Here is a 15,294-nt window from a genome sequence, read left to right on the forward strand (position 1 = left end):
CGTGTCAAAGGCGACCCATATCATTTCTTTTGTGGGGAGAAGGGGGAGGGGTTCGCTCAAAGGCAAGAAAAAACAGAACAAGACAACAAACTCAAAAAGTTATTTCGTGGTTGGCAGACGTATCAGCGGTCAGAAGGCTGAGGAACGTACATCTCAGGGAAAGAGCGCACCGCCTACACACCGCCGGCCCTCTTATCCGGTCACGAATGACAGAGGGGAAGGAGGGCAAGGGATAAAAACTTGTGAGTGCCATAGAGACTTGTCTCCTCTCTTTTTTGTCGTTTTTTTTTGGTGTGTGAGCGCTTTGCCATTGTTCTTTCTTTTGTGATTTGTTGTCTCCCATTTCGATGCTGCTTTCGCCGAGCGTTCCCATACGCCGCCCTCCTTTGGTTGTTTTCCCTCTCTTTCGCTTCTGCTCATACACCATCGATTGCCTTTCCACCTCCACAGCACACAAGTGCGCTGTGTATTCGCACTGCACCCCAGCGCGCAGCCGTAAGTGTAGAGCTCCGCTCGCTGCGTGTTTCCTCCCCCCCCCCTCCCCACCACCACCTCCTTTTACTGTAAGAGTGCTTAGGCAGGAGAGGGCGGGGAGGTCCGAGCAGACGTGCGTGCCTCGTTCTCCTTGCCATCGATACGTCGTGTTCGTTTCATCTCTGCTCTGCTTTGTCTCCCGCCTTCTCGGCTCTCTTCTTGTCGAGCCATCGTCGTCGGCCGACATACGCCTACGCCTGTGGAGAGAGCGAAGTGGAGCGCGCGGCGGCAATTGACGTATATACATATATACGACTATAGGAAATACAAAAAAAAAACAAACTTGCTCAGGTGTGTCTTTTCTGTTGTTGTTCTTCGTGTTTGAGCTCGGTTGCTTCGCTTTCCATCTTTGCGCTCGTAGAGGGCCCACGACTCTTTTTCTCTCGCTCTCGATTTTTGTTTTATGTGCTCTCTTCTTTGTTGTTTCCCAGGTGTCTCGGCTTTCGGTTGCTTTTATTTTCTGGCTCGTTTTGTTGTCCGTACTGGTGTTCGTGGCTGTCTCTCTCTCTCTCTCTTTCTGTCTGTGCTTAGTTCTTGTAGCGCTGCCTTGTGCGCGCCCCACTCATGACCTCCAACCCGTACATCGCACAGCACTATGGGAGCTGTATGGAGGTGGTGCCGAACGGGCACGAGGCCGAGGTAGACGCGGCGCTGGGATTTCGGCGTTTCCCAAATGCGCCGCACATGACACACACCGTCTTCCGCCCCTCAAAGAACCTGACCGCCACCTTTACCACGGCTGCGTCTTCATCGGCCTTGGGCGTCCACAATACCTACCAAACCTTGACGCCGAATGCCCTTGCAAACTTGCGCGTGCACAGGGGTCTCCGGGTCGATGACTTTCCTTCACGTCCGCATACGCCACAAGACGCCAAGTCCGCCACTTCACTGCCACCGTTGCTGCCGGCGGATCGTCTCTCGGTCGGGTCCAGCGACGGCCTTCGCGAAAGAGGAACTGAGGTGTTTCGAGAGTGGGTGAAGGCGCCCACGAACTCCTCTACATCCTCGCCTAACGGCGCTGAGGGCGGCGACGCAGATGCGGCTGCGATCAACGGCAATGCGCACGGCTCTCTTGAACTCGTCAGCACGTCAGCGCCGGCGGCTTCACGGGGCACAGAGAGCGGGCAGAGTTGCACCTCTGCGTTGGTGCCGCCCGCGACGTTAGTCCCGGCGAAGACGGCGTTCGCGTCGTCGGATCACTGCCCGTCGGTATCCGTCTCGCCGGAATCGCTGCGTCTCGTACGGCCAAAGAGCTCAACGGCTTCTTTCACCCCGTTGCAGGCACCGGAAGTATCCAGTGCGCCCACGGTGGACGCAGCTCTGTACCGCTTACGTGACGTACTGATGCAGGCGCAGCGCGTACTGGATAAATCACAGATATCCGGGGATGCCCGTGCACTTCCCGCGCCGCCGGCGATGCCACCCGAGCCTGCGGAGTCAGCACAGCACGAACAACAGACGGCAGTCCTTCTGGCCCAAACGTCCACTGGCTCGCCCGCTAACGAGGATGTGATGCCGGAGGACTCACTAGATTGCGTATCGCCCCTCGCCAGCACGCACGCAGCACTCTATGCTTTATCCGAAGCAGAGCGGCGAGTGGGTGTGCCTGGCGCGGCTTCGCCAACGTTTGCCGCCGCTAAGGTGGCGGATAACGTCGCGGTGCCCGACGAAACCCGCTTTATGGTGTTGTGCGCCGTCAGTCAACCGTCAGCAATCATGGAGCGCCGTCTCCGTCGCCGCGGACCAGCAACAAGAGCGCCTATGGAAGGACTGACCTCTCCTCCGGCTCATTCGCTGTTTGGCGCGTGCGCAGAGACAGGGGCGATGCGCACGTCTTCACGCCGCATCGCCGAGGTGCCAAGCGCTTCGGCCGCCGTGAGTGCATCCACTGTGGCGCAACTGACAACAGCGGCAGGCCAACTTCAGCGCTCGTCGTCGCCCAACGCAGGTGGCGGTGAGCATCCCAGCTTGCGCGCACCCGCGCAGCGAGGTTCAGCTGAGGGGTCCGTGAGCCGTCACGTGCACGAGGATCCGTCGCTGATTCCGGGACTCGCCGAGTTTTTGCGGGCTGGAAACCCCAACAGCTTTACTTCCCTCAGCGCAGCTACCCATGCCGCGCCGCCTGCACGGGCGAAGGCGTCGCCGTCAACACGCCGCCCTCGCCGCCGCTCTGGACCCCCTGCCGCAGCCGATCCCTCTCCTGCTGTGTTGCTCGGTCATTCACCATCGTTGTTGCAACGCCGTGGCTCTAGTGGCACCGCACTGTCTCAGGCGGACCGTGCTGTGACCCCGTCGCTGCATCTGCCATACGCGCACACAGAGGGGAGTGCGACAGTAGCGGACGTCTCGCCACGCCGCGGATCTGCCCGTGCCCGCCGTGTAGACTCGACGCCTAGTTACGCGCAGCCGACACTGAGCTGGCTTTCCAAGGGGTCTGAGGTTTCTGCTGACCAGTTCCCGATGAGCCGCGTCGCCTCGCCGCAGACGAGCCCCTTGAAGGACCCGGTGACAGCGTCGCGTGACGCCGCACCAAGTGAACCGGCGCTACTGTAGAGAGGACTTCTGAGATTTCTTTACCTGCCTCGTGGTCACCGTGTAGGCTGCAAACCCGTCTCTTCCCCATGCGTCGTAATCGACGGGTAACCGGTATTACTGCATTCTCGCATTCGTTCCAACGACAACAATGGCGCTCTTCCTATTCCTACTTGTGCCTTGCTCTCTTGATGACGGCGGCGCAAACCTCACGGTGCTCGGTATCACAGGGCCCTGTACACCTCCCCTCCCCACTATGTGTGTGTGTGTGTGGGGGGGGAGGAGGTCAAGTGGCACCGCACCCCTGTCCCCTGCCAATGCCAGCACCCCACTTCTTCTGGTGCGGACAGGGTCAAGCACCCACGACGTAGCGGCGGTCGGAGCGATGTCCGACTGCTGACGTCGGCGGCGCGGTCCTGGATGGCGTTGTGCTGGGGCGGCCTGCGACTGCGCACACGTCTGCGCCATCCATATGATTGGGCAGCGTGTCAGAGCGACCCGGGCGCATCTCTCACCCGGCCCTCGCGCACTGCCTGCCGGCGCGGGGAGGCTGAGCTATGCCCCGAGGAGGGATGCACCAGGGGTGGCGACCGGCGTGGTGGGAGCGGCTGTGAGGCGGGACCTGGAGGGGGTGGGGGCAAAGAGAAGGAGAAAGCGAGAGGTTGGTAGGGCACGAGGCAGGGGCGGGGGGAGGGGCGTGCTCTCAGATGGCTGAGTGAGCGCACTGCTGCAACGCGTGTGTCCACGACTGCTTCGCACCACGCTGGTGTGGCCTGTGCGCCTGCGGGGCTCGAGTGGCGTTTGATCTCCTGCGCTGTGGCGGAGAAGAGACACGGAGGAAAAAAAAGGTTTTCGATTGGAAGAGTGATATCCTTCGCTCTGGGGAAGATGGCCATGCCCACGATGCGGCAGTGTTTGTTTCTGCTTAGCGGCCGAGTTTAGCTTTTTCGTCTCCCCCGTTCTCTGTCTCGGGGGATGGGTGGGTGAGAGGGAGAGCCGATGTGTGCACGTCTCAAGAAGACGCGCGGGGCTGGAAGGTGTGCTGCATTTTGTTGTTGTTTTTTTGTGGCGACGACGCGCGACCGGCCTGCTCGTGTGTAGTGTTGCTCGTGGTGGTGTGTATGCGTGCGCTATCGTGCGCCGAGGAAGCAGTTGAGATGGTGAATCCGCAGGAGAGGGAAATCCACGTGTGGGTGTGGCAGCACAGAGGATGAGAGCCTTTGTGCACGAGTGTCGCTTGTAAAGTAGCGCACTCGCCACGTACTCGGCACCGTGTGTGTTATACTGAGGATCGACGAGAGAAAGGGTCGAGGAAGCGGAGAGGATACGCTACGGAAGCGTGGAAATGTAGAATACAAAGCAAACCGAAGACTCTATGTGACTTAAAGGATTCCGTGAGGCGCAAGAGTCGTTGTCTTTTCGCCCTCGTCTCTGCTTGAGATACGACGAGCATGACCTGTCGATCGTCCGCACCCAGCGGCGCTATCCCTCACTCCCTCCCCCCTTCTGAGAGAAGACCGCAACGCGCACACACGCGCGCGTTGCGGTCTGGACGCCTCGCGTGAGACGAGGAGAGGGAGCAGGGATCGCGTTTTTTCTTCGATCCCTCTCTTTTCTATTCAAAATCCTGTGGGGAGCTGCGGAGGCACCTCGTCCTGCATGCGGTGCACCTTCTCTCTCTCTCCCTTGCTTTCCTTCTTGTCGTTGTCACCTTTGGAGCGCAAGCAGAGGTGGCTAATGTCTTCTGCTGCTCTTGTTGTGTCGTAGACGACGCGACAAGATCAAGAAACGTATGCGCACTCTCTCTCTCCCGTTCTTGGTAACGTGAGACAGGCAGGCTCGCAAAACACACCGAGAGTGTGTGCGGCGGGCTACACTAAATGAACGGACACGCCCACAAACTTGAGGCATACTGCACAAGGAAACCAGGTAGTCGCCTCTGCGCCACCTCCGCAGAAAAGAAGTAAAACACGCAATCTCGGCCACGTAACAGCCAAGCGCCACACACTCCTCCGGCTGTCGTTAATGCTAAAGGGTAGGCAAGAGTTGTTGTCGCCGGCGCCCTCAGCTACGCCATTCACTCCCCCCCCCTCCCGTCCTTCTCCCTCTCGCAACACATTAGACCAGTTTGTTAGATTAAGAGCAGAGCCATGCTGCTCAGCGATGCGGAGGCCAAGATCACGGCGGTGCTGAAGTCACTTCTGGACACCCCACGCACCACCTATGAGGTGGAGAACCTCTATCAGTTGAACTGCGAGCGCATCGCCGCCGTCCGCGCAGCACTGGCTGACATGAGTGGCGACTACGTTGATCAACTGTGCGAGAGGTGCGGCGAGGCAGAAAAGCAGGTGCAGGCGAAGCGCGCCGCCGGTGTGGCCAGCACGGCCGCCGCTGACAACGCCTTCTCCCTCGACTTTGCTCTGGAGGAGGCGGAGGGACAAAATGAGGCGGAAATCGAGTCGGCGATATCCGCGGCAGCACACGGCAGCAGGCGACCAAAGAAGTCAAGTGGAAAGGAAAAGTCCAAGAAGAAAGAGGGGGAGGAGAGGCACAAGAAGAAGGAGAAACGGACTTTGGATGATGAGCCGCTCGTGGCACCACTCCCTGCCGGCGGCGGCAGCTGCGAAAACAACGCTGCTGACAAGGCTACATCGTCTCCGTCGACGAGGTGGGTGGTGCTGTCCCGCGATGACGACCTCACCAGCAGCGAAGTTCTGCCAGCGCTGTCGACGAGTGATCGGGTAAAGTGTGAAGCGGTGCCAAACACTCCTCTAGCGCGAGTCTTTTTCACTGAGGAAGTGACCCGGGATGGCGCGTCGTGCCAGTGCGCGGTGGAGCTCTACCGGTGCGTGGTGATCGCCATGAGGTACGGCGAACCGCAGCTGAGCTGGGCGGAGTGCGAGAAGATGATGCAGTCTCAAGTAGCGGCGGCATCAAAAGCAGGCACCATCGAGGACGAGGGTTTCGACTCCCGCTCTGCGAAGCGCGCCGGTGCCAGATCGCCAAAGACGTCCTCGGATGGCGACGGTGAGGGCGCCGAAGATGACAGCACGTCGTTAGTTGAGGAGATGACCCTATCAGAGCAGCTGATCGCCCAGTATGATCAAGCACAGCAGGCGGAGGAGGAGGAGGAGGACGCGGACACATTGACTCTTCCGCGTGACATCTCAGAGCGCTTCCAGCAGCGTCTTCATGGCTTCACAGACGAAGTGTGGGTCATTCTTCTCTGCCACGGCGGGTATTTTGCCGGCGGTGTATTCGCGAGAGGCACCTGCATCACTCACAAGGCGTTTCAGCGCTATGTAGTCCGCAAGAAGCAAGGCGGCAAGCAGTCCTCCAACGCGAAGGACGCGGGGAGCTACAACAGCGTCGGGTCCCAAATCCGCGCTGTACAGGAGGTAAAGTGGCGCGTCGATGTACGCGATATTCTGCTGGACTGGATGCCCTACATCCAGGCCGCTTCTTTCATTCTCTACGCCGCCCCAGGCCCTCAAAACAGAGCTGTTCTAACCGACTTTTCCCTCCTCCCCGCGGTGGCGTCGGTCGGGGGTAGAAAAGGCGTCTCGCCCATTCAGCTGAAGGACCCGCGAGTGAGCCGAGTGCCACTCACGACGCACCGACCCACCTTTGAGGAGGTGCGGCGCATCTATGGCGTATGCTCACGCTGCAGCTTACTCTACGTGCGACAAGAAGAGGCGCAAGAGCGAAACACAAACTAATTTTCGAGCTCAGTGGATGAAGTGCACAACAGCTGCGAGGACTGGCAAACAGCGGGCGAATCTAATGGACAGTGAGTTGAGCGCTGAGGAATGCCGACGAAGCGGCATGCATGGTACTTTTGTTTGCGTGTGTGTGTGTGTGTTGGTGCATCATACCCCCTTTCTTCTCCCCTCCTTTTAATCGACCTCAGCGTGTTTTCATTGTGCATACAGCCCCTTGGGGTAAGTGCACACGAAAAAAAAGAAATCAGAAGTACGCGCCTAGGGGCCCATATATATATATATATTGACAGTCATCAACGCTTTATGTCTGTCTGCATGTGTAAGTATGTATGTGCTTGAGAGGTTCCATCTGTAATGCCTCCGAAAGGGTTTTACTCTGCTCAGCGAGGTTGCACAGCACGCCATCCCGCCTGTGCATCCACCCGGATACATCACCCGTTTTTGCCTTCGTGGTCTCCCTAGCACCATCCCCCCTCGCTCTTCCATCGCAAATCTCGTTTTTCTCTCATCTTCGTTTCGTTTGTCCTGTAGAGGTCAGACGTCGCGCTTTCTGCACTCTCGCTGCCTCATATCCTTCCACCACCCCCCCCTGCCTCTACACCACGCTCCTTCACCTTCACACGTTACCAAAGAGACGTTCAGAGTCCCTCGACGACCATACCCGCGTTGCTCTTGTCCACTTGTCGCTGCCTTCCGGCAATCCAGCTCGTTCTTCTTCGGATCTCGGTTGCCCCGTCTTGCGATAATTCATCTTAAGCAGCAGCCGCTTTCCTTTTTCTGTGGTTGTTTTTTTTTTGTTGTTGTTGTTGTTTTGGGCCACTCGCCTCCGCGCCTTCAAGCCCCAACGACGTGACCACGGCACCCCGCTCTGCTTTTCGCTCTACTTTGCCGGCTTCTTTTCCTTGTTGTGCCGTCGCGTGCACGCGTGTTCTGGTGCACGCTTAGCCCATCACTTCTCCCTCTACCGCGCATCCGCACACACGTGTGCCGCGCGTTCAAAGTGGGCGCATCGGCTGCACAAGCGCGACGAAGATCGACGCAGGCACACAAACGCGCTCTGCCGAATGCGCAGTGCGATAGCAACGCAGAAGACTACCGACTACTGTCTTGGTGCGTCTCTTTTCGGTGCGTTTGCCTGAGCGCGCCGTCGCCCGGAGCTCACTTGCTTTTTAATCGAGTTTTGGAGGTGTTTGAGTAATATTACTATTTTGTCTCGCCCCTTACTCTTCTTCTTTTATTGTCGTTGTCGTTGTCTTCGGTGTTTGCCTTTCGCCTTCGCTCACTCGCTCACGCAGAGACACTCGAGCGCTTGCCTGTCGCTGCCGCTGCTGCTGCTGTAACCCTTCTCCTTCCCTCCTCTATGTCATGACAATCGGTTGGACGTTTCGTTTTTGTATTGAGTGATTCGAGGCGGACATCTGTTGCCGCGCGTGTTTTGGCGGCTCTCCATCGTGGTTCTTTTTTGTGCTTGCGGATCGCTTGCTGCTCTCTGCTGGACTCTGTTGAGACAAACTGTGAGTGTTGGTCCTCTCTGCAGTCGCTCTCACTGTCGCTGTCGTGAACCCCGCATTTCCGTTTGGATTCCTTCTTGTGTTCCTTCTCTTTCTGATCGGTTGCTGTGTCGTGGTTGTTCGTGGCGCTGTATAAGTCGATTTGTTGCCTGTCCTTCTTTGCGCTGGTGTCTGTCCGGGAGCCTTTCCCCGACCCCTCTCTCTCGCCACCTGCGTGGGCTCTCTCTGTTTCTCGCTGAATTGATTGATTGGATTTTTATTTTCTTCATTTTGCGCATCTGTATTCCTTTCTTGACATTAGCTGTGCTCGCGCCCATCCTCTCCCTTCTTTGTCGTACTCGTCGTCGCTTGTTCTGCCCCCCCCCTTGCGTCTCTCGCTCGCTCGCTCAGTCATTATAACAGCTTGACTTGTTCGGCCACCTCACCACCACCTAAACAAAAATGAGCGATTATTCCTCTGACGACGAAGACGTTGTGGTGTTGCAGGTATGTGCAAATCGACACTGCCAGGGCATCGATGACTTGGAATTCGACGAAGAGACAAACCAGAGCTACTGCGGTCGGTGTCGTGCGCTTTACGCCCGCACGGAGACGGAGGGGTTTCGCGTTCTTCTGTCAAACGACGACCTCGGCCTAGTGAAGCTTATTTTTGACCAGTTTGATGAGAACAGCCGCGGCTTCTGGACTTACAAAGAATGGAATGCGTTTCAGGAGGTGACAGAGCGCGGCTCAGACGACCCGATAGAGTCTTCGGCTGCCTTGAAGGAGTTCTTCAAGGAGGAGTACGACATCGACATCAGCGCCCATGGCAAGGACGGAGCGGTAGTTCTTTTGGTGGATCTGGAAAACATGTACGGGGGCTATCTGTACAACAACGTAGACGCACTTGTGGAGGACAGCGAGGCCATGGAGTATCAGGGGCTTCTGCACACGGGCGTGCTGGAGTAGAGGTACCTGTGGACACAAACCCGAAAGAAACTGATGGCACAGCCGGTGTATCACTGAGCACCGCATGATGATGCAGGTTTTCTCCTATGGCTATCTTCACGGGTGCATCGGTTCGTCTACTTTCTTCTTCTGTCGTTTGCGAAGATAGTGGGCATATATTGCCGCGTGCGGCGCCTCTCTCATACTGTCGTTTTGTGCTAACATGTTTTGATACTTGTTCCTCTAGACCATTTCGCTCTCTCGCTCCCTCCCACTCGGTCCCGTGGAGAGACGTGCACTTTGCTGCCGTGTGCCACGTGTGGGTCGCGGCAGAAGGGTGTAGTGGTGGTGGTGGTGGTGGGCGAAGGCTTCGCTGAAGGGGGACAAGGAAGACACGTGTGGTGCGCTGTGGATTCTCTTTTCACTCACTCCCGAATTCAGCGCGTGCCCTCCCCCCCCCCCTCCCATCCCTCCACACCCCAAACAAAGGAAGAAAAGTATACACATCAGGGGAGGCGGTTTACTTCAGCACAAATACTTGTTTCCCTCGCTCTGTTGTTCCTCCTTACCAGCTGCTGACTCATCGATGTGAAGTGCGCCGTCCTACATACGAATCGCATGCGTTTTCATTGTTTCAACTGCTTCTCTCCTCCTCCCCCTCTTTCCCTCCCCTTCCCCCTCCCACCGTCAGCTGACCGCTCTCCTCGTCTCTCCGAGTGCGCATGGTACTTCTCCTTTCCCCCTTTCCTTGTTGGCTTCTGTACGTTTGCGTTTCATTGTCCCCCCACCTTGTAAACTCGACGTCTTTTTCGTAATGTTTCCTCTTTTTTCCCGGTTTTTGTTCTTCTCCGGCTGCATCTCAGTTCACATGGTGCAGTGGCGGCGGTGTCCGTGATGACAACGACGTCGACGAGGTGAGCCGCCAGCGCACACGCACACAACTATACGTAGTCAAAAGTAGAAAGCAGCACACGGATGCCTGGCACCGAAAAAGAGACGAAAAAAGCGGGCGCAGATGGCCCAACTGAGAGAGAGGAGGGGGGGGTAGGATTTGCGAGCATATCATAAGGTGGCAATACATCGCGCCAGCACTATCATTCCTCACTCCAGCCACCCCGCTTCGGACCTGTCACGTCTTCCTTTACTCTTTTATGTTCTCCATTTTTATTACTCTCTTGATGACGGCGGCGCAAACCTCACGGTGCTCGGTATCACAGGGCCCTGTACACCTCCCCTCCCCACTGTGTGTGTGTGGGGGGGGGGAGGAGGTCAAGTGGCACCTCACCCCTGTCCCCTGCCAATGCCAGCACCCCACTTCTTCTGGTGCGGACAGGGTCAAGCACCCACGACGTAGCGGCGGTCGGAGCGATGTCCGACTGCTGACGTCGGCGGCGCGGTCCTGGATGGCGTTGTGCTGGGGCGGCCTGCGACTGCGCACACGTCTGCGCCATCCATATGATTGGGCAGCGTGTCAGAGCGACCCGGACGCATCTCTCACCCGGCCCTCGCGCACTGCCTGCCGGCGCGGGGAGGCTGAGCCATGTCCCGAGGAGGGATGCACCAGGGGTGGCGACCGGCGTGGTGGGAGCGGCTGTGAGGCGGGACCTGGAGGGGGTGGGGGCAAAGAGAAGGGGAAAGCGAGAGGTTGGTAGGGCACGAGGCAGGGGCGGGGGGAGGGGCGTGCTCTCAGATGGCTGAGTGAGCGCACTGCTGCAACGCGTGTGTCCACGACTGCTTCGCACCACGCTGGTGTGGCCTGTGCGCCTGCGGGGCTCGAGTGGCGTTTGATCTCCTGCGCTGTGGCGGAGAAGGGACACGGGGGAAAGGGGCAAAATCAAGGGTTTGTGCTTCATGGACCATGGGCTGTGCTAGCAACCTTCTACACTGGTTATCCACTGTGTGTGTGTAGGTCTGGCAGCGCGTCGCATCCCGGTTACTGTTTTCGCTGTGTCCCTCTTGCATCTGCAGACCCCGCGCATAACGTAACGTTTCTTTACTCCTCCCCTCCTCCTGTTGGTCTCCGCACTCGTCTGATCCCTCTTGTGTGGTTGATAAGTATTTATTTTTCTGTGCCTTGTAACGGATCTAGTTATACGCTAAAATCGTATGAAGGGCTTTTTGTGTGTTTTGTTCTTCTTGTTTTTGCCTGCGTGTATGTGCCCGGTGCTTTGGTTTTCTTTCCGCTTCCGTTGCCGCCGGCGCGTAGCCTTTCCTCCTTCCCATGCTCTGTGCGTGTGTCCTTCAGCTAGAGTGGACTTGTGATTGGTGCCAAACCATACAGCGGAATCTTTCTCGAGCTGGCGGACGTGAGAAGCAGCAACAAATCAAGGCGTGCACTGTTTGCTTTTTTCTCCTTCCCTGGGCACGCATCAGTTCTTCGTTTTGTTTTTCCTGTGCTTGGGTGAGCATGCGTGCCTCCTATTACCTCTTTTCTCTCGTTCACACACGCTGTTGCCTATCACCTTTTTTTGCAATCTTGACTATCACAAGTTCGCACCTCAACGATCTTGCACGGCGGACCCAGCGACACGAGTTCCTTGTCTTCTTAGCCCCTCACCTGCCCTTCTCTGTTTTCGATTTTTTCTTTGTGCTGCGCTGCACCGTCGCTGTTGTCCCTTTCTTTTTTGTTCGTTCTTGTTTTCAGATCCGCGAATGAGCACGCGTGTGTGTGGACTAGAGCAAGGCGAGGTAGAACACGGGTCGAGTGTACTGGCACCTTGGACGCCAACGTTTATGCCTTACCCAAGCGTGTCTTCGGCGGCCTGTGTGTGCGCACCGACAGCGTGCGGGCAGCAACACCGGCAGCAGTTGGGAAGAAGCAGCGCATTCCGGGAACCACTGACAAGCTGATTCGAGGAGGCTGAACGAACATCCGATACCCCATACAACTAGGAAGTATCAGACGGCACGGTACGAGAACAGCGGGAGAAGGACCACTTGCGCGGGGACGATTTGCAAGAAACACGAAATGCGCATAGAAGGTGACAAGGGCTTGGCAGCATTCCATCTCCTCGCCCCTCCATGCTTGGCCATGCAACATGCCCCCCTCCTCCTCTCGAATGACACCCTGTCTCCCGCTCTCGAGCAGCGCACAAGGAGCGGAAAACGGGACCCGAATAGCGTTTGTCCGGGCCACCTTTGACATATAGGAGTGAGTGCGTGTGTGCCCTCATGAAGACCCGTACGCACCACCTTTGTGCCCACCCGTCGCACCGCCGTGCTCTTGTGACAGCCACTCTTCATTTTCAACGGGAAGTTGCGGCGTCGTGCTCTCTTTTGCTCTTTCGTGATACAAAACTCTGGCGCCACTTCGCACCTACTGCTTCTTACCTCCCTTGTCCTTCGGTGTTTCTGCTCTACCTTTCCCACCTCGACTTCGAGCGCGCGCGCTCTGTCTCTCTCTCTCTCTCTCTTCTGGAGCTCGGTATCTCTCCTCAAGGTATATATTTGGTGATCTCTTGCCCACAGCGCTGTTTGGGTGACATCCACCCATCCCCATACGCGACAGCTCGCTGTTTCACTGTTCCACGCTTAACCGGGGCTGTACCAACCTGCGGTGACAGTCTCGGTGGCACAAACGGCGCAGACGCGCTCACACGCATGTTCTACGAAAAACCTTGCACTCTCCCTCAATCCTTTCTGCAGAGTGAAGACACATTTGTTCAACGCACACAATGAGCCTTTTCGAGCGTCCTCATCGCCTGATGTCGGTATCTAGTGTGGTGATGGGGCTGAAGCCGGAGACACTACGCGAGGTGGACGACTACGCGGTGTGGATGGGGAAGCTCCGCGCAGAGCTCGTCAGGGTTTACGGGGAGCAGTTCATGCAGTCCGAGGTGTCGGACATTACATACGCGACCAGCGACAACCCCAATCACTTTTCCTCTTGCATCACCGAGGGTCTCTTCGAGCATCTGCGTTCCTACAAGGCGCTGCTTGCAAACACTGATTCCATCAACAAGCAGCTGGCAGAGCGAACGGAGCTGCAGCAACTCATAGAGTCTTCCATCAGCCAGAACACGGAGGGCGGCAAGGCTCTCCGTCAGCAGCAGCGCGAGCTACGCAACGTGAAGGACAGTATCGTTCAGCTCACTCGGCAGGCGGCGGAGCTCAAGTACCAGCTGGCCTGCCTCTCGCAGCAGCTTACAAACGTCTTCAAGGCGGAAGTTGTCCGCGTCTCCTTTGCGTGAAGCCGGTGTAGGTCACGCACGATGCGGGCGTGAGCGTGGGCAAAGCACTCTGTCGGAGGAGCTGCACTGGCGAGTCGCACAGAACTCTTCTGCCGAAGGGTTGAGCACGTGAGCCGGTCGACTGTTTCACTCAAGACAACTACACTACTTACGCCTCCGGCCTCCGCCTTCTCGCCCTCTGCTGGGGTCGCTCATCCGTTGTCTTACGGCTTATGTTTGTGTGCTGGAAATATTTTTTTGTATTTCCTCAGGCTCATCCCTTCATTGAAAGCGTCGGGCACTTTCATCGGGGAGCCACTTGTAAATGATGCACCCAGGCACGCGTGTGCGAAGGCCAATCACGTCTTCTTCGTTCCCGCTGTGGCTCGACCCTGGCTGCGGGTGACGGCGAGACCCGCAGCACCTGAGGCACACGTTGTTATTGAATGCTGTAAGCCTTGGTATAACTGCCACAACCGCAGCTCGTATATCTTTACCGCCCCTGCTCTTCTTCTCCCATGTACGCTCTCTTTTCCATGTAGCAGATAGCCGTGCCCTGCCATGCGTGACAGGCGTTACCAGCACGACCCCTTCGCTTTTTCTATCTTAGCGTGCGCTGCACCCCGGTGTCTAAATGTTGCGGACACTCTCAGTAGAGAAGCCGGTGCAGCGGCACAGCCGGAATCAGGCAAAACAGTTTATAGTGTCCGCCCGCTTCCTTTTCATTGTTCAGTTCGTCTCTTGGTAAGAGTCGCGATGCCCCGTTTCACGAAAGATGTAGGCTTGTGAGAAAAGCCTCGAACTCAAGTCACGCTCAATTTGGTGCCGGTGCGCAGCTTCATAAATCGTGTTCGTGTGCGTATATGTATCTCCAGGCACGCACGGAAGCATAGAAGGCCATCCCTGGCTCTCTCCGTTGCGTACGCTCAACCCTGCGCACCTGCTGCATCGAACGTGTCGCTTGCCCATTCGAACCTATACGGCTCTGCTTTCTTTGCTCTTGTTTGCCTCGTAATGATGTGAGACTGCTCAGTGTGTTATCCAGATCCCGTTACCTACATTGAGGAGGTCAAGTGGCACCTCACCCCTGTCCCCTGCCAATGCCAGCACCCCACTTCTTCTGGTGCGGACAGGGTCAAGCACCCACGACGTAGCGGCGGTCGGAGCGATGTCCGACTGCTGACGTCGGCGGCGCAGTCCTGGATGGCGTTGTGCTGGGGCGGCCTGCGACTGCGCACACGTCTGCGCCATCCATATGATTGGGCAGCGTGTCAGAGCGACCCGGGCGCATCTCTCACCCGGCCCTCGCGCACTGCCTGCCGGCGCGGGGAGGCTGAGCCATGTCCCGAGGAGGGATGCACCAGGGGTGGCGACCGGCGTGGTGGGAGCGGCTGTGAGGCAGGACCTGGAGGGGGTGGGGGCAAAGAGAAGGAGAAAGCGAGAGGTTGGTAGGGCACGAGGCAGGGGCGGGGGGAGGGGCGTGCTCTCAGATGGCTGAGTGAGCGCACTGCTGCAACGCGTGTGTCCACGACTGCTTCGCACCACGCTGGTGTGGCCTGTGCGCCTGCGGGGCTCGAGTGGCGTTTGATCTCCTGCGCTGTGGCGGAGAAGGGACACGCGGCGCACCACTTACTCTGTGTATGTATATCTGTATGTATACATATATGTGTCTCACATGCCTTTGTTGTGCTTCGCTGCTTCGCCTTCTTCAGCTCTCTATCTCGCTTCATTTGATCTGCTCATTAGCTCTTTCTTCTCTGGTTTGTGGCGCGGCGCCAGGACCGGGCGCTGCGCCGCGATTTCATTTGGGGGCTGCTGTGCACACTCGTGTGGGCGTGGAAACACAGATATCGGCCAACGCGCGACGCTCTTGTGTGTGTGTGTGTGTTTCCTCTGCGA

The 15,294-nt window shown here is 57.5% G+C and overlaps 4 protein-coding genes across 4 annotated transcripts; all 4 read left to right on the forward strand.

The window, feature by feature from the left end:
* Window positions 1-1,140: 1,140 nt before the first annotated feature.
* Window positions 1,141-3,087, forward strand: LMJF_35_5050 (conserved hypothetical protein; the record flags this gene model as incomplete). Its single annotated transcript, XM_003722850.1, has 1 exon — window positions 1,141-3,087. The coding sequence occupies one exon, from the start codon at window positions 1,141-1,143 to the stop codon at window positions 3,085-3,087; it is 1,947 nt and encodes a 648-aa protein (XP_003722898.1).
* A 2,129-nt stretch (window positions 3,088-5,216) lies between these two features.
* On the forward strand, window positions 5,217-6,785 carry LMJF_35_5060 (conserved hypothetical protein; the record flags this gene model as incomplete). Its single annotated transcript, XM_003722851.1, has 1 exon — window positions 5,217-6,785. One exon carries the CDS (start codon window positions 5,217-5,219, stop codon window positions 6,783-6,785), a length of 1,569 nt encoding a protein of 522 aa, XP_003722899.1.
* Window positions 6,786-8,740: 1,955 nt separating this feature from the next.
* On the forward strand, window positions 8,741-9,247 carry LMJF_35_5070 (conserved hypothetical protein; the record flags this gene model as incomplete). The annotated part of the gene is made up of 1 exon (XM_003722852.1): window positions 8,741-9,247. One exon carries the CDS (start codon window positions 8,741-8,743, stop codon window positions 9,245-9,247), a length of 507 nt encoding a protein of 168 aa, XP_003722900.1.
* Window positions 9,248-12,900: 3,653 nt separating this feature from the next.
* On the forward strand, window positions 12,901-13,416 carry LMJF_35_5080 (conserved hypothetical protein; the record flags this gene model as incomplete). The annotated part of the gene is made up of 1 exon (XM_003722853.1): window positions 12,901-13,416. The coding sequence occupies one exon, from the start codon at window positions 12,901-12,903 to the stop codon at window positions 13,414-13,416; it is 516 nt and encodes a 171-aa protein (XP_003722901.1).
* Window positions 13,417-15,294: the final 1,878 nt, after the last annotated feature.

Source organism: Leishmania major, chromosome 35, assembly GCF_000002725.2.
Source record: "Leishmania major strain Friedlin complete genome, chromosome 35".
Classification (NCBI taxonomy): Eukaryota; Euglenozoa; class Kinetoplastea; order Trypanosomatida; family Trypanosomatidae; genus Leishmania; species Leishmania major.